The sequence below is a fragment of the Trachemys scripta genome, chromosome 5 (genome assembly GCF_013100865.1).
Source record: "Trachemys scripta elegans isolate TJP31775 chromosome 5, CAS_Tse_1.0, whole genome shotgun sequence".
Lineage (NCBI taxonomy): Eukaryota > Metazoa > Chordata > Testudines > Emydidae > Trachemys > Trachemys scripta.
Window position 1 is genome coordinate 107,800,999 of NC_048302.1, and position 25,396 is coordinate 107,826,394.

General features: G+C 38.9%; 1 protein-coding gene across 7 annotated transcripts in view; it reads right to left on the bottom strand.

The window, feature by feature from the left end:
- Window positions 1–25,396, bottom strand: part of SLIT2 (slit guidance ligand 2) — a 419,653-nt gene that overhangs the window by 24,311 nt on the left and 369,946 nt on the right. For 5 of the 7 annotated variants that reach the window (XM_034771220.1, XM_034771219.1, XM_034771224.1 and 2 more), the window contains 3 exons: window positions 24,099–24,238; window positions 13,561–13,587; window positions 2,101–2,194 (listed from right to left, as the gene is read on the bottom strand). In XM_034771220.1, coding sequence (XP_034627111.1) covers window positions 2,101–2,194; window positions 13,561–13,587; window positions 24,099–24,238 — 261 coding nt within the window. The remainder of the gene's footprint in view (window positions 1–2,100; window positions 2,195–13,560; window positions 13,588–24,098; window positions 24,239–25,396) is intronic. The other 2 variants (XM_034771222.1, XM_034771221.1) reach the window with 1 other exon arrangement.

Here is a 25,396-nt window from a genome sequence, read left to right on the forward strand (position 1 = left end):
ACCCTTGTCCATGTCCCCCAACCCTGGAGCAGCGGCCCTGCTCCCAGCTTTAAGTTCATTGTCCTTATTCTGCTGCTCTCACTCTTTCCTTAGAATCATGAAATCTATCATTTCATGATCACTTTCATCCAAATTGCCTTCCACTTTCAGATTCATTACCAAATCCCCCTGTTAATCAGAATCAAGTCTAAAATGGCTTCCCTCCTGGTTACTGCCTTCATTTTCTGAAACAAAAAGTTGTCCCCAAGAACTTACTGGAAATATTGTGGTTTTGCCATATTACTTTTCCAATAGATATCTGGATAGGTAAAGTCCCCCATTACTACCAGGTCTTATATTTTACCCCTTACATTGTGGTTACTGATTACCTGATATTATATCAAGTATATTTAGTGTAAATCTGAAGGGCCGTCATGAATCATTCTGATAGTTCTGCTTGGAATATGTGAGTAATGTACATCCACTCAAAATAAGTAAATATGGTAAACTTAGTTGCTGGGAGTCAGAAAAATAGTCCAAGACTTGTGTTCTTGTGCAGAATATTTTCTTTGTCAGTTATTAGACAACAATGAATGATGGAACATTGCATTTACACAGGCATGTTAGAGTGATCGCAACTGTTTTTTTTAAATTTCAGCTAACAGAATTTAAAAGAACTAACTCTGTTGCCTATTAACCAAAGTGGTCGCAGTATGGTTATTTTTATTTTATTTAACATAAGAAAATAAAAACTGACTTGAAGTGGTGTATTTTCAATACTGTATGCATAGCTTTGACAATGCAAATCTCATCATTAACGTTAATGGGAGTTCTTCAGTTAAAGCCTCACACATTAAGTTGAATGAGTGCTCAGAATTATTTAGCTCACAGATCAATGGACAAGATTACAAATCCATACTTGCAATAACACAGCTGTCTAAAAGTTAACTATATGTTCTCTCTTTTACCAAACTCCTAACTACATCAGTCTTTGTGATTACCTCACTGATTTTTCACTCAGTCTCATACTTTTATGCCTACAACTTGTTTAGAAGTACTGAATCTAAATTTAAATGCCTATAATTCTTTAAATTAGGCCCATCAATAAAAATGTATCCAAATCTGTCTTAAGTCTTTTATCTGACAACAAGAAATGAGTAAGTGAAGGAAAAACGAGTATAAAGCACACTATTAAGAAGTTAAAAAGCTGACTAAGTGAGATACATGCTCAAAACTACTGAATGTGTCATTTTCTGGTTTAAAATCTCGAAGTGTAATACGTAAGTTTTATGTTCTATGTAACAAAGTACAAGAAGCAATGATAGTTTTATTGATTGACAATATGAAAATGAATAAATGCATATAATGTACAACAATGTTCATCAAAATAACTCTTAATATTTTGATCCAACAATCATTAGCTCCACTGAATGTACATTTGAATATTTCCAAATAAAGTCTGCCTTTTTAAAATAACCTGTTATTTAAAATGTGCTAAGAATATCAATTTTAATGGCATAAGCTGATTTTGAACACAATAAAATATATCACATAAAACAGGTTGCTCATGAATGACAGTTGAAAGCAGCAGGTTCCCTAAATCTACTAATCTAAAGTCCATTAAAATACTTTTTAAGAATGCATACTAATTAATGTTAATAAGGATGTCTTGTAATTAAAGATTAGTCTTCCTGGTGATGAACTTCCTTATTTTATAATGGCTTTAATGTGTCTTACTAATAACCTGTCTTGTAATTACTACTCAAAAAGCAGTACAATAATCCCTCTTTAATTTAACTTAATTATTCCCTTCACAGTCCAAGTTTCCAAAAGGATTTTGTGTAGACTGTCACAGAGAATGAAACTCTCCATTCTTCATTGGTCCTATTTAATCCACACTACTGAAAAAACAGTTAATTCACTAGATACTTTTCAAGTTAATGCATAGGTATATATTAAAACAAATGGGTCAGGTTCTGCCATTGATATGTGATCACAATTATTATGAATGTGTATTGATAGCAGAATTGACCCACATGAAAACAAACCCTGAAGGGGTGGAGTAGAATAAGAGAATGGTAGAAATAGTGTAGTTGAACTATGACAATATTTTATGCTTACTTGTATCCTTTGGGTGTCAGGATGCACTTTGAGTCATGTTGACAAGGGTTCAAGTCTTGGGCACAGAAATCTAGTTTCTCCTCACACAACTCACCTGCAAAATAATATACACTGTCAGTTCAGGGTGAATACCACAATGCCCTGACAAAATTTGTCTTTATCTCAATAGCAATGCTTACTATAATCAGCCACTGTGATTTAAATTGGTAACATGGAAAAATTCTATACTTTATAATATGTAAGCAATTGATGTATTCTGATTTTTCCTGATATCCTTCAGGAAACAGCGTCTCCAGACTGGTCTTTCCCATTGAGTCAACAGTATAAATGCAATTTCTTGCACTTAAAATTAGGTTGCTGTCAAGCAATTAAAAAAATTAATTGCGATTAGTCGCACTGTTAAACAATAATAGAATACCATTTAAATATTTTTTGGATGTTTTCTACATTTTCAAATATACTGATTTCAATTACAACACAGAATACAAAGTGTACAGTGCTCACTTCATATTTATTTTTGATTACAAGTATTTGCACTGTAAAAAAAACAAAAGAAATCGTATTTTTCAATTCACCTAATACAAGTACTATAGTGCAATCTCTATCATGAAATTTGAACTTACAAATGTATAATTATGTGCAAAAAAACTGCATTCAAAAATAAAAAAAGTAAAATTTTAGAGCCGGCAAGTCCACTCAGTCCTACTTCTTGTTCAGCCAATCACTCAGACAAACAAGTTGGTTTACATTTGCAGGAGATAATGCTGCCCGCTTCTTGTTTACGTCAGCTGACAGTGAGAACAGGCGTTCTTCTCATGGCTCTCTTATAGCCGACGTCGCAAGATATTTATGTGCCAGATGCGTTAAAGATTCATATGTCCCTTCATGTTTCAACCACCATTCCAGGGGACATGCGTCCATGCTGATGATGGGTTCTACTTGATAATCCAAAGGAGTGCGGACTGACACATGTTCATTTTCATTATCTGAGTCAAATGCCACCAGCAGAAGGTTGATTTTCTTTTTTGGTGGTTTGGGTTCTGTAGTTTCTGCATCGGAATACCTTGCAATGCTGGCTACAAAAGTGCCATGCAAATGCTTGTTCTCAGTTTCTGGTGACATTGTAAATAAGAAGAGGGCTGCATTATCTCCTGTAAATGTAAACAAACTTTTTTGTCTTAGCGATTGGTTGACCAAAAAGTAGGACTGAGTCGACTTGTAGGCTCTGAAGTTTTATTTTGTTTTGTTTTTGAGTTCAGTTATGTAACAAAAAAAAAATCTACATTTGTAAACTGCACTTTCACAACAAAGAGACTGCACTACAGTACTTGTATGAGGTGAATTGAAAAATACAATTTTCTTTTATCATATTTATAGTGCAAATATTTGTAATAAAAATAATATACACTTTGATTTCAATTATAGGACAGAATACTGTATGAAAATGTAGAAAAACATCCAAAATATTTAATACATTTCAATTGGTATTCTATTGTTTAACAGTGTGATTAAAACAACGATGAATCGCGATTAATTTTTTTGAGTTAATCGTGTGAGTTAACTGCAATTAACTGACAGCCCTACTTAAAATATTTTGCACTTTAATGTAATTATCTACTTCTGGTGACTAGGAATACACTACTGCCTCTATCTTCTCTCACTGATACAAACAGGCCATCAATATTCTTTTCCCCCTAGTTCAACATGAGCAAATTACACATAGTGATATTATATATACACGCATATATAATTAATGGGCATATATCCTGCCCATACTGCGCTTAGGGATCCACAAATCTAGTGGGTCCTGTAGATTCCAAGGATTGCCCCTCTTGGCATTTGCTCCAATTAGCAATGGAAGTAGAGTGAGCAGAGGAGAAGCAACACGGGGTACTGATGGAAGAAATGGTGAGAAGACTGGGGGTCTCAAACACTCATTCTCACTACTGAGAGCCCTTTGCTGTGAGGAAGCAGAAAAGCTGCCATCCAACTGCTTTGACACCACACTCTCACCCATCAGTGCTTACTGTCTGTTTCCTACAGTGGCTCCATGCAACTGCCACCATACATAGGGAAGTAGTACACAATGGCTTCAGCCTCTTTCCCTGATTATTACAGGACATGAAAATTGATGCAGGAGGACAAAGAAGGAGGCATGAGGTGAGGAGTGCGACAGTACCATTTGGGACTTTTTTTCCCTAAAGGGTGAGAGAGTTGGGGAAGGGAGAAAGAGGAGAGATACTAGTTAGAATATACTTTTTGGGAGAGTGGCATTGGAAAAGAAGTGTGTATGTAAATCCAAATATTGTTGTGCTCTGGATGTATCTGATAAAAAAGCAGCTAATTCACATAGTTAATCGTTCACTTATTCCTCCTTATAATCATGTGAAACAATCTACAATAATGTTTACAATAAAGATTTTATTTTGTGACTACTTTACAGTAACCACGAGAGAAACCTTGTTTCCTTATTCAGCATATTAGTTACTATCGTATCTTTTTATGTGGTCAAGGAGTGGGTAATTTTTTGCTGGGCATGTGCCACACTCGTAGAACACTGTGTTTTAGATCAGTCTCTATAAATACTCAAGGTAAGGGATGACATTTTCCAGGCAGTCAGGGGGATTTGGACATATATTCTATTAAAAAACATGGAAGAGTTATAAATGCCTGTGACCATGATCTTTAGCATCTCCAGTCTGACCGGAAGGAAGTCTGTGAATATGAAGGAGTAAGGGGTACATGTGCTGAGTGAGTTTCTGAGGTTCTACACAGTAACCATTCTTCTTCCCTTCCTATGCTCCTCCAACACACGAGACAGACTTCTAAGCAAGATAATGGAGTGGCTGATACAGGACTTGATTAATAAAGTATTAAAAGGATAGTAATGTAATTAATGCCAATCAACATGGATTTATGGAAAATAGAGTCTATCAAACTAACTTGATATCTTTTTATGATAAGATTACAAGTTTGGTTGTTAAAGGCACTAGTATTGAATTAATATACTTAGAGACTTCTGTAAGGTGTTTGACTTGGTAGTGCACAACATTCTGATTAAAAAACTTGAATGATATAAAATTAACATGGCACACATTAAATGGGGAATCATCATCAATGGGTGTTTCCCCAGTGGGGTCCTGCAGGGATTTATTCTTAGCCCTATGCCAAATACCTTTTTTTAAATCAATGACCTGGGAGAAAACATAAAATCATCACTGACAAAGTTTTCAGATGACACAAAAATAATTACTAGGACAGGTTGCTGACTCAGAGCAATCTGGATCTCTTGGTAAACTTGGTGCAAGCAAACAGTACACATTTCAATATGGCTAAATGTATACATCTAGGAACAATGAAACAATACTTGCAGGATGGGGGACTTGAGGCGGAGTAGAGAGGTTACTTTACCTCTGTATTTGGCACTAACATGACTGCTGCTATAATATTGTGTCCAGTTCTGGTGCCCACAATTCAAGAAGGATGTTGATAAAGTGGAGAGGGTTCAGAGAAGAGCCACGAGAATGATTAAAGGATTAGGAAGCCTTATAGCGAAAGACGCAAAGAGCTCAATCTATTTAGATTAACAAAGAGAAGGCTAAGGAATGACTTGGTTACAGTCCATAAGTTTTTACACAGGGAACAAATATTTAATAATGGGCTCTTCAATCTACCAGAAAAAGATATAATACAATCCAATGGCTGGAAGTTGAAGCTAGACAAATTCAAACAGGAAATAAGGTGTAAATATTTATGTTTGTGCTGTTCTAAACAAAACACGCTATTCACAAGCACTAGAGGTAAAGTCAAGACAACCTGTAAAGTACTTTGCAGCCATCTGTTGTAGAAAAGCTTGTTTTTGAATTCCATGGCAAGTGTTAACTTAATCTACAGTCCAGTCACAAACAGGGGTGTTAGTATTCACCCTGGAGAACTAGACTTGCAGCTGAGAAAATTCACACAATATTCAACATACAGCAATGCAGATCTAGACTTGGCCATCAGAAAATCCATACCAACAAGATCCATGCAAAGCTTTCCAAAGGGGTTTGGTAGCACACTGCCAATCTATTAAGACATATTTCCTGTAGAGCTGCACTGACTTAATAACACAGACTGCCAATCTCATAAAGCCATGCCAATGTATATATGAATTAATAACACAAGTCCATGATCTCCTGACACAGGCTGCTCGATGGTTCTCAGGGAAATTGCCAATAATAATATTATTAATCAATATATACGGGCAACTGAAGAAAGTTCAAACACAGGCCACTAGGGCTGACTAACCCACAGGACTTGTATTCTGTCCCCAAAGCCTCTTGCCTTGTCTGTCTGTCAAATGTAAGATTGTTATTAGATCAGTGCACAAAGAATCCTAAAAAAGAATCCCACAACATAACAATATCAAACCAAACACAGACCCTTCTCTTCTGAAGGAGTGGTATTCAAATAAATAAATGGTTAAGAGGGAGTAATTCTTCACGCACATAAAATCAACTTGCAGAACTCACTGATGAAGAGATTACAGAGGTAATTTTTTTTTATATTTAAAGGGTGAAATACATCTTGGCAGAGAATTTGAGAGAATTCTAACTCCCGTGATCATAAACTGAAACAAACAAAAAACCTGTTTTATTTACTTAATTTATGTATGTTCTATAGGCTAGAAACATTTTTTAAATGAAAGGTTTTTTTTACTTCTGGAGCACAATTCTTCATTAAATTATATGACTGTGGAATCACATAATATATCACATAATATATTATGTCCTGATCCTGAGTGATATGAAGATGTCCCTGCAGAATGCTACTGAAACTCAGTATTCATAAGATTCAGGCACAAAACCTCCTATAAATGCCCCCAAGTTTCTTCTTACTCATGCACCAGAGGCTTTCAGAAACTTTCACTATCAGCCACTATATGCCTAATGAAGTAAGAAGGCAATCCCAGCTCCAGAATACCAGGGGACTTTCTAGCTCCCAAGAGTCAATAAGTAACTTGACAAAATTTGGAATCCTACAGACTTCACAAAGGACCCTTAGAAATAATTCAGTATTGAAAACCCGTAATACCTAGAAAAATCCTGTCTAATTGACATTGATATAACATGGACAATAATTCCATTATCACTAAAACAATGAGGAGTCTGGTGGCACCTTAAAGACTAACAGATTTATTTGGGCACAAGCTTTCGTGGGTAAAACCCCCCACTTCTTCGAACATGTATTGCTTGTTCCACTGGTTAGAGATTGTGCCAAAGGCTGCATTACTACTGGCATATTATCATTGGCCCTGACATTTTAAATTGCCTGGGGGACTGCCAAATGTGGCAGACTTCTCTGTGGAACAGGAATTTAACACTGTGCAATTCTCCTAATCCTCTAGATCTGGACATGGAGGGTGTACTGAGGTAAAGGGGGCATGGCAAGAGTATACTGCACTCTAGTAATTGTCAGCTGGCAAATGGCTCCAGTTTGCTCTAAACTACACAGAAGGCCAATATTCCTCACAGATAAGGGAGTTTAAAGCCCAATCCTCTATCTGTGGCCAGTGGATACTGGGTACAGTTGAAGGTCGAGGCCAAAAGTGAAACTCAGCTGCAAATACAGTTTTGTATTGTTTCGCCTGAAAATATAAGATCAATCCAACTTTGCTAGAATCTGGGCCTACAGTTGCCAAATGGTCTGAAAACATCAGCAACCACTTCTGAGGACCTGGTAAAAGTTTGATTTTTTATGGAAGCTTTGCACAATATATAGAGAGTGTAGTCTAAGGTGCAATGCCTGGGGTATGAACCTATTGTCCAATTAAAAGGTCTCCTGACTCTTGTTGACTTGAAGGGATACTACATAATGTGTTCTGGGAGTATGAAAGGAAGGAAAATATTTCCTTACATTTTTGAAAATATTTATTTCAAAAACCCAATGAGGAAAATGGACAAAATTGTTAAGTAAATCAAGAAGTCAGTCCAGACAGAAATATTTAATTCAAACAGTACATTAATAGGTAATCTAGGAAATGGAAATCCTGTGGCCAATGTGGTGAAGAACGAACATAAAGAACCGTATGAACAAAGGCCAGGTTTTGAGTAAATATGGTCTATTTGATCAAAACAACCATGGATACTCTGAAAGATTTACAGACAAGAGAAGCGAACTAAGAACAAAGTTTTCAAAGACGCCTTAGAGTGGCCTCCAAAATTTGCACTTGTGAAATGTTATTTTTGCATCTACATATATACAAGAGAAAAAACAAAAAAATAAATAAATAAGAGATACAATGCCTAACTGCTCATTTAAGTATTTGCAGAAGCACAGTGGTAGGCACCCAAAATATAAATGAATACAAAAAATAAACTAAAAATTAAATAATAATAAAACCTTGTAGCTGTTGAAGAATAAGCATGAAAAACTTAGTAGCAAATTTTTTAGGTGTAATGATTTGAAGAACACTTCTGAAAAAGTTGTTCCCAAGTGAGTAAATAGAGGGACAAAGACTGAAGTTCTAAATTCTCCAGAATTTAATCAGTATGGACAAGATGAAAGGGAGAAAATTAATTTACAAAAAGGAAGAGATAGTGACAAAAGTGAAACACCTACAAAAAGAAATGGCAGATTATGTCTTTTGTCTTTATTTGGAAGGAAAATTTTGGAAAGCCACCTAAATCAGGAATTGTAGCTCCTGTTTTTTTAAACATACTTCAGGTAAGAAAAATGGTTGTGATACTACTGTGCATCTTTAAATTCAACAAAGTTTCACTTCAATGTTACATGTGTACAGTCATCCACACATTCACCCATTTAGTAAAATGATAACTGTGACTTTCATAAGTTCCCTGCCAAGTGATCAGATTCTTAAAGAATAGAAAATTGCTATACTACAAGTGTTATATTTTCTAAATCATTTAGAAGATCAAGCAATGATAGATTAATTAGTTTAAATAGTCAGTTCTGCAGAAAATATCAAAAACAATTCTATAAAATAATTCCACAGTTTAATTAGGAACAGGAAACATCATTTTATGCATCAGATATGTTGCTTAATTATTTTGTTCAACCTCAATCCTCCAATGGAATTCCACTCAAGTAAATGGGATTCTATGTGGGCATTGGGGACCGAGCTAACAGATCCTATTTCAAGAACAAGGCCTAAAAGTTCATCAAAGATATTTTTGTTATCTAAAATGGATGTTATACACTTGGACTGTCAAACAACATATTAAAGATGGTTGATTTACCAAAGGTGATCCTTGGTTATCTAGTGGGAAGAGTTTATCAATTGGTCAGACTTATATATTAGTTTTCTGTCCTCGCTAGATTATAATTTATGTTAATTACTTGAATGAGAATATTGAATAGCAACTATCCAAGTTTTCTAAAGCTAAAAACAGTAGCAATATAATAAATAACGAGGAACAATACAATCACATTCAAAAGGATTTAGATCATTATTATTGTTATTTTGGATAACTGGATAAGTAAATTGTATGTGTAAATTACTACATTATTTACAGATGAGTTGGGAGGTGGTGTAACAGAAAATGAAATTATAAATGAAATAATTTGACAAAGTACCAACCAAGAAAATTATCTGAAGGTATTACAGAAATATTCTTAAACCCATCAGCACTGCAGCAAAGGCAAACAGGATATTAGAATCCAAACCAGTAACAGATTCAAAATAAAATTGACTACTATTTTTTTCTTAATCACCATAACAAAGTATACAGTGTTCCAAAGCAATATATGTGTGTGTGTGTGTGTGTGATTATTTTTTATTCTGTGTTAGACCACCATAAATTGTAAGTCTATTTCTGCAGTCTTTTTACTTTCCATGAAAGTTAAACAGTTTTTCCTCCTCATGTTTTTGATTGAAGTCACTAGTTATTAACTACATCTGATTCATACAGCAACCAGATTGTTTTAGAGAATGTTAGTTCTAGTTAAACTATATGGTGTTAAACTGGAAGGTTGAGAGTTTGACAAATTGTACACAAATCGAAGTACTGTATCATCTCTAAAACTATTAAAGTACTGGCATATGAATAGGAAAATATAGCACAATATAAATGAAACTGTAACCACCATGCCAATTAAAACAAAAGAAGAAAGTTTTAAGTTGTTTTAACTAAGATTAAAATACAAAATTCTCAGTGGCATTAGGAAGCAGATTACAACTCAGAGTGTTAAAGTTCCATTGTAAACCACTGAAAATCAGATTACCAAAATTATTTTAAATATAACTTCTTACTCTGCCTCACCTCTGCATTATTCCAATTTTATACCAGTGGAATTCCGTTCATTTACATCCCATGCTAGTGGATCTCCAGTGCAAGACAGACCTTAGTTATTACAATGTTTAATGTAATAACAATTGGTATTGGCAGATAAGGACTGTGCAATAAATATTTTTTTTAAAAAATATATAACATCATGCAGAAGAATAATGAATAATGGCCTGATGATACCGAACAGTACTCATGGGAGCAGGCCCACTGAAGTCAATTAATCTAATCACATTACCAAGGATTGTGTACATTCTCAGGATCTGGCTTTTAATCTTGAGTGGAAATGCATCAAAATTAGTGGAATGATCACACTGCTCAAATAATAATTTACAATTGCTTGAGATACAATAGTTACATTAACTGGAATATTTTATTAGGAGCAACCCAGGGTGAGAGTAATAAAAGCATTTCTCTTTAAACTCTCATAAGTCACAATACTAAGGCCTTGATTCAGCAGGGTACTTAGGCACATGACTTAAACTGATATGCCTCTCACTTAAATTGGACTACCTAGGTGCTTAAAGTCAGGCATGTGCTTAAGGACCATATTTAACTGGTGCTGAAGTGCATTAGATGTATTTAAATTTTTACTCGTTACCACTAGGGCTGTGTAAATACTATATATTTGGAAATGTGTAAATCAGGTTATATAACTGGTTAGTGTAGTACTTCATTAAACTGAGAGAAATATTTAATTTCTATTATTCCTCTTTTTTCTTACTGAATTAACAATTAAGACATAAAGGCCTCTGCAATAAACAGACAGACTTATACTGCTAGTAATTTATGATCAGCTAAATGCACTTTCATATACACTAGTAAACTAAGTAGCATAAAATATGCATCACATTTCTATACACCTGCTTAATTTTGTGTTTGAATCCTAGTTTACCTCCCCTGAGCTTTTTAATAATTTGATTGTGTGGGTTACACTAATTACAATATATTATGTTATTCACTTGTTTCACACATTTCCAATAACTACAACCTTTTTTCTGATTATGTTTTCTCCTTTTAATCTCATATAAAATAGATATTTCAATGAGGAGACATAATTATACAAGGGGAATATCCATTCAAACTTGAATTGGGAACCCTGTGTGCACAGTAGCACATCTACAGTTTATATTCCATTTTAAACTATGTTTTTCATCAACACAAAAAATTCACATTTTGATATTTTTAAAGTTCTGAAAGAAAATTCAGTGAGTGTAACAAAAGTACTTTGCACACTTATAAAGCAAATTTCATTAAAAAAATTACTTATGCTAGTTTAGTAGTCAGTGCAGTTTGGTTTTGGTTCAACATTAAAAATAAGATGATGGATTTATTTGTAAACAGTGGTATTGTGTTTGAATGGTAGCTAGCTTTCCTAACGATATGCACACTATTAGTCATAATAAAATAAACCAATTGTACACCAGCCTGGCAGGGTGGTCACAGAGCAATGAGCTACTATAAGAGGGTGAGAGTTAACAGGGGTGGGCAAACTTTTTGGCCCGAGGGCCACATCTGGGTATGGAAATTGTATGGCAGGCCATGAATGCTCACAAAATTAAGGGTTGGGGTGTGGGAGGGGGTGAGGGCTCCAGCTGGGGGTGCGGGCTCTGTGGTGGGGCAAGAAATTAGGAGTTCATGGTGTAGAAGGGGGCTCCGGGCTGGGGCAGGGATGTGGGGAGGGGGGAGCTTTGGCTGGGGGTGCGGGCTCTGGGTTGGGGCTGAGGGGTTTGGGGTGCAGGAGTGTGCTCCAGGCTGGGACCAAGGGGATTGGAAGGCAGGAGGGGGATCCGGACTGGGGCAGGAGGTTGGGGTGCAGGAAGGGGTCAGGGGTGCAGGCTCTGGGCAGCACTTACCTCAAGCAGCTCCCAGAATCAATGGCATGTCCCCTCTCCGGCTCCTATGTGGAGGCGCGGCCAGGTGGCTCTGCGCAGTTCCCGGCCAATGGGAGCTTCAGGGATGGTGCTTGGGTGGGGGCAGCATGCGGAGCGCCCTGGCTGCTCCTACGCGTAGGAGCCAGAGAGGGGACATGCCGCTGCTTCTGGGAGCCATGCAGAGTGGGGCAAGCCCCCTACTCTGCTCCCCAGCTGGAGCGTCAGAGCAGGGCAAGCTCCAGACCCTGCTTCCCAGCGGGAGCTTGAGGGCCAGATTAAAATGTCTGGCGGGCTGGATGCAGTCCCCTGACCGTAGTTTGCCCACTCCTGGTTTAGGATCTGAGTGTGGTTCTGAGCAGCAAATTGAACCCTTAGGAGCATCTTATGTTGTTTTTCAATGACCCATTCCCACCCATTCAAAGAATGGCACTAACAGACTCGGTCCACCCTTCACCTCTCTATAGGAGGATTTTCTGTGATGGGGGCAGATTGTGTGTGGGGGAAAAGAGCGAAAGAGGACAGGAAATGAGGAGAAGGAAAAACAGGCATATCCTTCAGCTACTTAAAATTAATCATGAAATACTAGTGCTAGGAATTGATCTAAATATGTAATTCAAAATGATGGATTAGAATCTCTTCCATTATTGGGTTAAATCAACCTTGTGTTTTAGTGACATTAATGTTTTGACAGAAACCCAAAACATAAGGTTACTCAAAATTAAGGCTACATATATCTCCATTAACTTTCTCTGTTGCACAGCCTCATATCACTGTGTGATTTTTTAGATGCAGTATGTGCTGTAACACTTGGTCACTACAATGATAAACAGGAGGACATCACAACCTAATGTCTAGCAGGACAATTCATATAAGAAAATTAAATAGGTATTTTAGAATCTAGAAAGCATTGGAACAGAACCAAAGTAGGTCTTACACCTGTTGGGTGCAAGTTTTATTAGGAGACCATCTCTGTAAAGCAAGCCATTTTTATTGGTCACCAGAGAGGATGCATATGGTAAGTTTTAGTATATTTGAAAAAGACAATGTTTACAGTGTTAATGGTCTGTTCTTGTATCACTGTCTTCTGTGCAAAGAGCTGTATTTTTACCTTTAATAGCATTCATTTGACATATATGGAGAAACAGTAAAATGCCTGATCTGAGGATTTAGGGTAAGCTTGCTAAATGTTAACTATATCATTTCTCTGATCACGTGCATACACTGAAATCCATGCACCTTTAAAGAAAAGAAAAGCAAGAAACCAAGATAAGTGAAAATAGGCTTAAAAGACAACTGACCTTTTTCCACTTCATTCAGATTAGCAGCTTGCAGTGACAAAGACAGAAGAGACAAGAGACTTTTTACATTGTAATACAACAGCACATTAAGCTAATGCACAACTATAGCAGCAGAGAGGTTTGCATAGCAAAGTGAAGCAAGCTTCAATTTTTTACCTACAGCAGAACAAAACAAACAAGAAAAGTAAGAAGTATGTGCTACTGCTGGCATAGAAAGAGTTGCGCTGCTAGACCAAGGAGATATGTGTTCTAATGACATGGTAATGAACAAGAGAAATGATCAATTTTAATTTCTAGGATGTACATGTAATGACCTGACAGTCATTAGATTTGAGGATAAAAATGAGATGATAATTAAGAGAGCAAGGCAAAGTTAAAGAGTGCAGGACATAATGTGAGCAACTTTACATGTTATTCATCAGCAACTCCAGGTCTCTTCTGATCCTGTGTGCTTATTGTGGGTTTCAAGGTTACATTCTGTGACATCTTAAGCATGTTTACAGTACAACACACATACCATACTTGTCTTTGACAGTGTGATGATAGTGTTAACTGCAAAGCACAATCTTAACTTGGCAGATATGGAATTGTCACTATTAAGAAAGCCACAGCACGTTTTTCAATTCCATGCCAACTGTTAGACAAAGATATCAATATTCAAAATGTGGCAGGAGAGATGCACACATTGACAGGTTTTGAGATAGAACACCCTTCACAGTATTTTTGAAAGTTTACCTATACAGGAAATTGCAGTTTCAGAGATAATCTTGAGATCCTATCAAGCCTACCATCCCAAAAAATAAACTCGAGCATGAAAAATTTACATTTTAGATTGCCAAATTCCGAACAACATTTTCTTTATCCTGTGTAGAAATATTAAACTGCATTTACAGACAGCCATTCACTCAAAAAATATTCTGGCATGGTGCAAGTCCACATTCAGTTGCCATGCACCATGAAATCTTCAACACGGACAGATCCAAGAATTAATAGAACAGAACAAGAACCGCAAGAATCTAATTGGAAAAATATAACCCAAATTACTAATTAAGTCTTAGAGAAGGAAGGAATTAAGCTTTAAAAAGTGGTGTAAATCAATGTAACTCTACTGAAGTCAATAGTGATCTAGGGTGTATTACACCAGCTGAAGATCTGACCCTACATTCCTGTAACTGTTCACTTCAATTGATTTTACAGCTAGTTCTGATTAGTAGAACACTATCAAAATGTTTGTAAGAAATTTATTTTTCTGTGTTAATGATGGTTAAGATGACTAAAATACATATAATTTGAACAAAATGATTTACACTTATCACTGTTTATACTCTGGTTACTTATGGCATTTTACCCAGTGAGGACAATAAAAACAGATTAGTCAGTTTCACTTTTGTTTATAGTCAATTTCAATTTTCAGTTCTCACACTTTAGAAGAATGCTGAAAGGCCTGAATTGCAAAGACTACGGAGAAATGTTTTAAATACACCTGGAACATTGTTAATAGTTTTTTTTTCCTTTAAAAAAAATTATGATACTGTTTCTATTAAGCAAGCAGTATCTCCCACAATTCTAATTCTGGACATTCTGGGCTAATCTCCTCTCTCTGCAACTTCACAGAGGTGAACCAGTCTCTGGCCAGGCCTTCTCTGCTCCTGCTTGCCACCAGATGAATTATTCCCAAACTGTGAAATGTGCATAGCCTCATTATTGACAAATATTCCAGAGATAATGAAACAACTATGTACATTAGATCAGGAAGGACTGTCCTACGGTAATGATTCCACTTAATCATAGAATCATAGAATATCAGAGTTGGAAGGGACCTCAAGAGGTCATCTAGTCCAACCCCCTGCTCAAAGCAGGACGAATTCCCAGCTAAATCATCCCAGCCAGGGCTTTGTCAAGCCGGGCCTTAAAAACCTCCAAGGAAGGAGACTCCACCACCTCCCTAGGTAACGCATTCCAGTGTTTCACCACCCTCCTAGTGAAATAGTTTTTCCTGATATCCAACCTGGACCTCCCCCACTGCAACTTGAGACCATTGCTCCTTGTTCTGTCGTCTGCCACCACTGAGAACAGCCGAGCTCCATCCTCTTTGGAACCTCCTTTCAGGTAGTTGAAGGCTGCTATCAAATCCCTCCTCATTCTTCTCTTCTGGAGACTAAACAATCCCAGTTCCCTCAGCCTCTCCTCATAAGTCATGTGCTCCAGACCCCTAATCATTTTTGTTGCCCTCCGCTGGACTCTTTCCAATTTTTCCACATCCTTCTTGTAGTGTGGGGCCCAAAACTGGACACGGTATTCCAGATGAGGCCTCACCAATGTCGAATAAAGGGGGACGATCATGTCCCTCGATCTGCTGGCAATGCCCCTACTTATACAGCCCAAAATGCCGTTAGCCTTCTTGGCAACAAGAGCACACTGTTGACTCATATCCAGCTTCTCATCCACTGTGACCCCTAGGTCCTTTTCTGCAGAACTGCTACCTAGCCATTCGATCCCTAGTCTGTAGCAGTGCATGGGATTCTTCCGTCCTAAGTGCAGGACTCTGCACTTGTCCTTGTTGAACCTCATCAGGTTTTTTTCGGCCCAATCTTCTAATTTGTCTAGGTCCCTCTGTATCCGATCCCTACCCTCTAGTGTATCTACCACGCCTCCTAGTTTAGTGTCATCTGCAAACTTGCTGAGAGTGCAGTCCACACCATCCTCCAGATCATTAATAAAGATATTAAACAAAACCGGCCCCAGGACCGACCCTTGGGGCACTCCGCTTGAAACCGGCTGCCAACTAGACATGGAGCCATTGATCACTACCCGTTGAGCCCGACGATCTAGCCAGCTTTCTATCCACCTTACAGTCCATTCATCCAGCCCATACTTCTTTAACTTGGCGGCAAGAATACTGTGGGAGACGGTATCAAAAGCTTTGCTAAAGTCAAAGAATAACACATCCACTGCTTTCCCCTTATCCACAGAGCCAGTTATCTCATCATAGAAGGCAATTAGGTTAGTCAGGCACGACTTCCCCTTCGTGAATCCATGCTCATTGTGGCTGATCCTTGGCTCATGAGCCATCTAGGGTGCACAGAATTGTGCAAGATGCTGCTTGCAAAAAGGAAATTATTGGTAAGAAAATTTCCGTTCTGCAGCCCAGCATCTCCCACAATTCTGGACGTCCGGGAAGTAGTGAGCAGTGATCAGATATAGGGAGGGTTATGAAAGAAGCCCTTTTTATGAGCTCACTCAAAGGTCCATATTATTGTAGACCACTATCTTCAGGCCCTTCTGCCAAAGGACACATCTGTGGAAGATAGAAAGTCCACCTTGTAGTGCTTAATGAAGGTATTAGCTATAGACCAAGTGGTCTCTTTGAAAATTTCCAGAATGGATGCACTTGCTCATTCCGCCATGAGGTTGCTAAGGATCTCGTGGATTGTGCCTTGATGCCTTCTGATACAGGAAACACTGATGATGTATAGACTTCCACAATACATAGTCTAAACCATCTAGTGATGGAGGACTTGAAAACTCTAAATCCCTGGCATTTTGTGTGGAAGGACATGAATAGAGAGTCCGATCTTCTCATGGACTCTATATGTTTGAGATAGACTTTCAAGGCTCTTTTGATATCTAAGCTTGGATAGCTACTAAGAAACAAGTCTTAACAGATAAATAAAAGGCCAATGGTGAAGTCAAAGGCTCCTCAAAAGAGATGGCTTGCCAGGGTCCTCAAAACCAGAGGTGGGTTCCATTCTGGAAAGTGATCTGACCGTTAATCTGGCTAATTGGACTACTTGAAGGAATCTTGCTATCTGTGAATTTTCTGCCAGAGAGCCCGAGGATCTTGCGAATAAGCACTCTACTAATAGTGGACACCTGACATACAATGGTACTGGGTTGAAGGCCTCTTTCTATGCCTTCCTGGAGGAAGTACAGAATGGTTAGGATTCCAGGATTTCCAGGATATGCATTGTGCTGTGCACTTGTAGAATCTGACCAGACAGAGGAGTATTTTTATAGTCTTCTAGCCAAAAGCAATGCCTTAATGACTCTAGACGGCAGCCTCCCTCTCAATAGCTTTGCTGTTAGTTGAAGCCATTTTGAGTCCAGATGAAGAAAAGGACCTTTGTGAGAGGATGTCCACTCTCCACGGAAGCTGGTGTGGGAGATCCAGTTAAATGAGGTCTGAGAATCAAGGTGTCCTTGGCCAATGAGGAATTATAAGAATTACCATCGCCTGTTCTCATTTTATTTTCTAGACCACCTTTCCCAGTAGTCGGAAGGGTGGAAATGCACATAGTAGGCCCTGCAGCCAACTAGGCAACAGGGCGTCTGTCCCCATGGCTCAAGGGTCTGCCTCCCTTGTGAAGTATTTTGATCTCTTTGCATTCCTAGGATTTGTGAATGGATTGGTTGAAGAGAGGCCTAATGTCTAAACAATAAGTTTGAAGTGCTGAGATCCCTCTAGGCTTTCCCCTGGGCCTCAATTTCACTGTTTTCCCTTGGAGACTCTATTGTCCCTTTGCTGTTACCTGTGTGAGGATGAGGGGCAAAAGGCGTGCCTCTGTCTGAAGGCCAGTCTAAACTCTCTCCTGGGGGCACTTAGTCAGGAAGGGAGAGATTGTTTGGATTTTGCTACAGTCAGCCACCACCTTCTCCAGATTTTCTCCAAAAAGAAGAGAGCATATAAATTTGGCAGTGCAAAGAACTAACTTAAGTTAACTAACTTATCAACTGTCCGGAGATGGAGACATAGATAGTGTATGGCTCTGAACTAGAGGCAATGGCTCTGGCTGAGAAGCTCATTGCATCTATTGAGGTGCCAGCTACAAATGCTGCTGCTAGGGAGACTTTCTTTAAAATGGAACCAAAGTCAGGACGATCTCTGTCCTTAAGGGCTTTGAGATCTTGCAAAGCAGGTAGCTGCTAGGACGCTCAGAGAATGGTGGAGCAGGCTTCAAAGTCCTTTTTGAGAATGGCCTCCATCTTTCTATCCATAGGATCCTTGGGGCTAATCATCCCAGAGGAGGGATTCCACAGTGCCAACAATAGAGCCCTTAGGTTCTTGAATGTTATAGAGCCTGAGGTCGCTCTTGTTAATGTGCTTGTCCTTATCAGGCTTGTTCCATTCATCCCTAATCACTTCCTTGAAGGAAGAAGGAAGAGGTATTGCTGCCTTGGGGAAGGCTTTTGAGACAAGAAATTTACTCTAAAGCTTACTCTGACGAGACTCCTCAGGTTGGGTTTGAATCATGAAACAGCCTTGATGCATGTAGCTTTACATTTCTTAAAAAAAAAAAACACAAAAAACCTTTGCTGTATTTTCCCCCCTATTCCTGTTTGGATGCAAAGCCAGACTGCTCACCTTCCCCAGTGGAGGAGCGAAAAGAGGATGAGGAGGAAAAGAAGACAGAGGACTCGTATCCAGTGGTGAGCTGGAGCCGGTTCGCGTGAACTGGTTGTTAAATTTTAAAGCAGTTTTAGAACCGGTTGTTAACCTGCTTTCCTGCGAGGGGGCGCTGCAGCTTTGATGGGCTCTGGCCGGGAAGTGATGTAATTCCTCCTCCGGCTGCCGGGGGCGCTGCACTGCAGGAGCCATGTGGGCCGCCACCTGGCCCCGGGCACGGGCCCTGTTGCTGCTCCCCCGACCCCTGGCCCTGGGGCTCCCGCTGCTGCCTGGTGGGTCCCCGGCTGCTCTGCTGGGCCTGGGCTGCATCCTGCTGCTCGGGGTGCTCCGAGCCGCTCTCCCCATGAGTACCCACCACCCTGCCCGCAGCCAGCCCCTGCCTCCAGCCAGCCCCACACCCCCTGCCGCACCCCCTGCCCTGCCTGCAGCCAGCCCCGCACCTCCTGCCCTGTCTCTAGCCAACCCCTGCCGCACCCCCCTGCCTGAAGCCAGCCACCCTCCTATCTCCAGCCAGCCCCATACTCCCGTCTCCAGCCAGCTCTGCACCCCCTACCCTGCCCGCAGCCAGCCCCGCATCCCCTGCCTCCAGCTAGCCCTGCCACATGCCCCTGTTTGCAGCTGGCCCCACATCCACTGGTGCCCTGCAGTTCCCAGGGCAGTAACCCTGCACACTTGCTTCAATGAGGGGGGCAGGGAGTAGCTGGGACCCAAACATGTGCACACCCACACATGCGAACATACAGCAGATGTGAAAAATTGAGACGGGGGTGGGGGGTAATAGAAGCCTATATAAGAAAAAGACCCAGAAATCAGGACTGTCCCTATAAAATCGGGACATCTGGCGGGGACCCACACATGTGAAACAGAGCTCAATCTAGTTCAGGCCCATCTTTTTAAAAAAGAACTTTAGGGAGGGTTAACATACATCCGTATTTTCCCGAACATGTCAGGCTTTTTGGTTCTTAAATCGCCGTCCAGGAGGAATTTTTAAATTTTAAAATACGGGAAAATACGGACATATTTTTTATTGTTGGTATGACTCCTAATAACTCAATGCATTGCCACTTCTTATGGAGAAAGGTACAAAAAATACATACTGTGGCATATCCCTTGAATCAGAACTTTTTATAGGGAACCCGTTGTTAAGATTTTGGCAGCTCATCACTGCTCGTATCTTTTTTTGTGTGTGTGTGTGATTCTTCCTTCTCTTTTTTGCCTGTTTACATTTTTGAATTGTTTAGCTTGTTTCAGGAGTGTAATAGCTCTGCTGTGGCTTTGGTGAGGCCTTTTGCAGCTTGCCTTCCTTAGGGCCTGAAGCCCCCACAAGAGGTTTGATTCAGAATCCTCCCCTGCTGAGTCCCATTCCCCAGCAGGACAGTGGGACTTCTTGTCCAACCTCTCCTGGTTGGCTTTTGAGAGAAGGAAGTTGATTAGATGCCCTGCTTCTTTCTCCAGGGCACTCAAAACTCACTTTCAGAGGGGGGTTGGGGGAAGGACTTATGGCCCTACAAGCCTCCTCACTTTGTTCTGAAGGAGTTCCCTGGGACTTACCCCCAACTTGAGCAGTCAAGGTCCTCATCACTTTTGGAGCCTCACCTGCTGGGATTCCTGGTCCATTTTCCCCACTGGAGTTGCGTCTGCCTGGGTGGGTTGGGGACCCGACCTGCCTGTCCGACTGGTAGCCCCAGGACCTAACAGAGTTGGAGTCAGTTGTCTGGGTACAGATTGGACACAACTCACTGTCTGCCAAGCCTGGAAAAGCTGCCTCACAGACAGAGCAGTGCTTCAATTTGACCCAATATTTTCTTGGCTGTTCTGCTTTGCCTGTACAGGGGCAGAGGACCCAGCAGGGAGATGCTGAAGTGGAGACTCAGGGAAAGTTAAATCTCTGAGGGGCTAACCAACCAAGGGAGGAGGAAGAATGTTGGCGAGGAAGAGCACCGCCCCCCACTGCCCAAAAAGTAGGCAGAAAAAGATAAAAAACAGAAGAGTGAGGGTGTGAGCAACAAAAACTGCCACTGTCTGCTGCCACGAAGAATATGGTAGCAAGCTGAAGGGGGAGTGGAAGGGGTGGAGCATGGCCAGAGAGTGCAATGCCAAACACTGATCTGCCTCTGTGAAGCTGCCGAGAGAGGAGAGCTGCCCAGATATCCAGAAGTGTGGGAGACAATGGACTGCAGTATGTAGAGACTGCTGCACGTGAAATTTACAAAGTTCTTCATGCAGATTGAATTACTTAGACTGAGATTTAGTTACTTACCTTTGAATCAGGCAGAGAACAAAAAAAATCAAAAACAATTTGTGACTTTAACTAATTGTAGCATTGTTTTACACTACTGTTTCCCCATTCCCCATTCTCAGATCTTGACATGGTATGTTAGCTGTACAAAGTTATAATTATAACATGATAGGCTTATTTATTTATTTCAAACTGCAGGGTCAGTTAAGGTAGGACGTGAAGTCATTGTACATTGGGTGAAATCACAGTAGCTGATTTTACAGTGTATAGAGTTATATATACCAGGCAAATCTGGCCATATATATTTAGAAAGTATTTTGGGGGGGGCGAGGGACAGGATGAGGAAAGCCTGAGAGGTATTGAAGTATTTTAAAATCTTGACCATAATCTCTAAATACAATACAATTAATAGTACAGACCTTATAAAACTGTTTGGCCTTATTTTCAGAGATGTTGAGAACCTACAGTTCCCACTGACATCAACAGGAATTGTGAATAAAGTACATCTCTGAAAACAGAGTTAATTGTTTGTAAGAGTTAAAGTTATTCTTTTCTTTAAACTAGCCTTAAAGCAACAACAGAACCAAATCAAAGTTTTGATTTAGAGAAACCAGGATAAAGTTTTCTTCTTAGAGCCATTCTGTCCAAGGACAGAATGCTGCCCTCCACAGAAATGTAATTACCTGACATTTCCCCAAGGACAAGTCAGCCTTTTTGTTTTACAGTACTGTTTTCTGGTGTTTTGCCACCAGACTAAAAAACAAACAATTGCAACAGAAAATTAAAATAAAAACACATTACCAAGATTACTCACTTCCCAATCTGTTACATTACATTTCCCTAACTACGTACACACAGAGATACTTAAAAAGCAAAGCAGGACAGAAATTGTATAAAAATATACTTAATAATTTTATGCTATTACATAATTAATGCTAAAGATGTTCATAAAATAGTTATGGCCCTGTGACGTTCCTGTCTCAGCAGACAGGACTGGAGCAGTCTAACCTATCTGGAGAAAAGACAGGTCTGAGACAAAAGCCACAAAACAAAAACAAACCAAAACACTGGTAACAAAGTTACTAGAGCTAAAAGCTCATGCACATGAGGTCTTAACCTTTTCCATGGATATACAAGACCTCAAAAGAGCTAATGCAGAAAAAGGTTTGCTAATGACACCTCGCTCTATACTTCCATCTCTTCCAATCTACTTGTGCAGTGGAATGACTTACCTAGTGGCTAATAGAGATTTTAAAATAGCTGACAGCTAGGTGGTTAAGACTCAGCTCAGATAAGACCGATATAAGGATTACAGGAAAAATGCCAGACATTATATATGCACCCTTATTCAGGCTGGGGTTTGGCTACTGTTTGTTTCTAAGACTTACAGCTAGGGATTCTCTTGAATCATCAGTTGCTCCTAGATATACTGATAGTAGCAAATGGCAAAAGAGTGTTCTGTCATTTGTACTTAACAGAACATTATGTCCTTTTCTTTTAGATGTGGACCTCACCAGACTTATTCATACCTTTGCTATTTCAGTTATTGTAATTCACTCTGTATGGAGCCACACCACCAAGTCATTTGGAAATTGCAGATAGTGTATGAATGCAGTTAACTGACTTATAAGTGGTATTTAATGCACAAAACACATTTCCCTGAGTTCTGTGACCTGCATATGTTGCCAGTTGATTTCCAGGGTGCAGATTTAAAGTTTTGGCTTTAACTTTTAAAACCTAAAGTGGGGGTGTGGCATTCAAGTTAATATTGCCCTGGCTTACACAGAAGAGGGTTGTTAGTTCTTGGCGAGGACCTTTGTTTCTGGAATTCACTTCCCTCTTTGGCCATCCACCAGAGCTTAGATTTAGTGCTTTTTAGAGCATGCTGCAAGACTCACCTGTTTTCTCATGTTTTTTTCTTAGGGGCAGGGAGACCAAGTGGGATTATGGGATATGACGATTGAGTGGAGTTTATTCTGGGGTCAGGGCAGTTCTTTAAATACTTTGTGTGTTTGATTATGAGTTGTGTATTTAAGCTGTATATGCACCTAGCAATTTACTGATACACAGTGAATGCATCTCAATAAATAAAATATCCTGCTTCCTGTTCTCTAAAGTTCCTGATTTTCAGGATCTTCCATTCCCACTTTCCAGCTGAGGCCACAGAGTCTGTAAGAGTGACTACAGCAATACAACTGGAGTAACCACCCTTTATATGAGAAAGGAATGATTTATACCTGGCCTCCAACTGACACTGACAGGTGAACAGCTACAAGAAAAGATTACTGGGGAGCACGTGTGTGTGTGTGTGTGCATGCTGGGGCTGAGAACAGAGGGAGATAGGTTACATTCCCTTGTCACCACTATGTTTTAGTGTAGGGGGAGCTCTTGCCACAACCGTTGTTCTGTTCTGGCAAGGTGTGAGCTCTCTGCTCAGTTAATATTTTGTGGAGGTGAAGGAAGGAAACCATAAGGGTTGATCTTAGATCTGTACAGCTCCTACTTTTTTCTTCTTTCCTTGGCTGTCCTCCACTGGGCTTAGCCGGACCTTAGTGCTGGTGAAGACAATTTTATCTTTTAAATTAAAATAAAATTTGAATGATTTTTAACTTTCAAAATGTTATTTGTTAATACAAAAAAAATCAATGAATGAACATAAAAAGTGTGTTGATGCAGCATGGTGTGTTGGTGGTGTGTGTTTTTTGTTTGTAATTATACATTTTACCAAATAAACCAAATAAAAGAGTCACAGTGTGAAATCCTGGCCCCATAGCAGTCAATGGCAAAACTTCCATTGACTTCAGTGGAGCCAGGATTCATCCACAAACTTTAAAACATAAGACTATTAATTTACAATCAGTGTTAAATTGCCTGTGTTTTCTCTCATATTCCTACCAGTATATTCAGGTGGGCAAAGGCAAGTGTAGTTGTTAATTCCATCTACACAGGTAGAATTATTTTCACAGTCATTGTCTTCGCAGTCATCAACATTCACTTCACAGTTTTCACCTTCAAATCCATCTGCACAAGTGCACCTGTAAAAACAGAAAATATACTTGCTTATAGTGAATCATCAGCAGGGGAGATCAGACAACTAAACATATAATTATAACATTAGTTATTAAGCATTATATCATATATAAGAGTGTTCTTAAGTTTTTTTTTAAACTGTATAACACTGCCAGTATTTTTCAGAAAATAATTTTAATTAAATATAGACCTATCCCCTGCATTTCAAAACTAAATGTTTCATTCCCCATTTATGTTCTTCTATTGAATGCATGCTACCTTTATATTATAGGACTGCTTATGAGTGCTGATCTCTAAAACTGATTTTTTAAAACATACAAAATATCGCAAAAGTATTATAATACATTATTACATATAAGGCCTTTATCTTTATCATGCTTAACTTTACTCATGTAAATATTTGCAGGAGTAGAGTCTAATATGCAATATATATGAATGTAATACATGATAAATAAATTATCATTATATTATATATCAAGACTGTACACTCTTCAAGGCAGAGATTGTACCTTCTTTTATGCATGTTTTCACAGCATGTAGCATATTAAAAACAAATAATAAATAAAATAAAAACATAATATACACACACACACACAACACATATTTGTTATATAATTCAATGTAGCTATTATTTTTATATTGCATCCATAACTGTGATTATGTTGTTAATTGGACTTTGAAAAAACACACAATATTAAAAAAGAAGAAAGATAGGTCAAATTATGAGGTTTCAAACTGTGACTGTGTCCCTTTAGATTCTAATTAAAACATGACTGTGGCATGATATTAAAATGTATACAGTTAATTTTTAATTGGAAAGAGTCTAATCTTGGAACAGAATTTGGATATATAAATAAGGATAATTTCTTAATGAATTGCAGAATAAAGAGCATTTCTTTTTAAAGTGGCATTTCTAACAAGCTTGAGGAGTAGATTAGCATTCTAATGTGAAATTATTAGTCATTTAATAAAGAACTATATTTCATAATTCATGAAGTACATCTGGAGTAATTGTACTGTGTGATTAAATAACTCAAGATTTAAAATGCTCACAGCATGTTTATCTACTGGCACAGTGGTTCGGAATGAATCATTAATTTTCTGTTTCACTGGGATTTACAACTTATCATTTACATGCTGTCTGTTGAAGTAATACACACAAC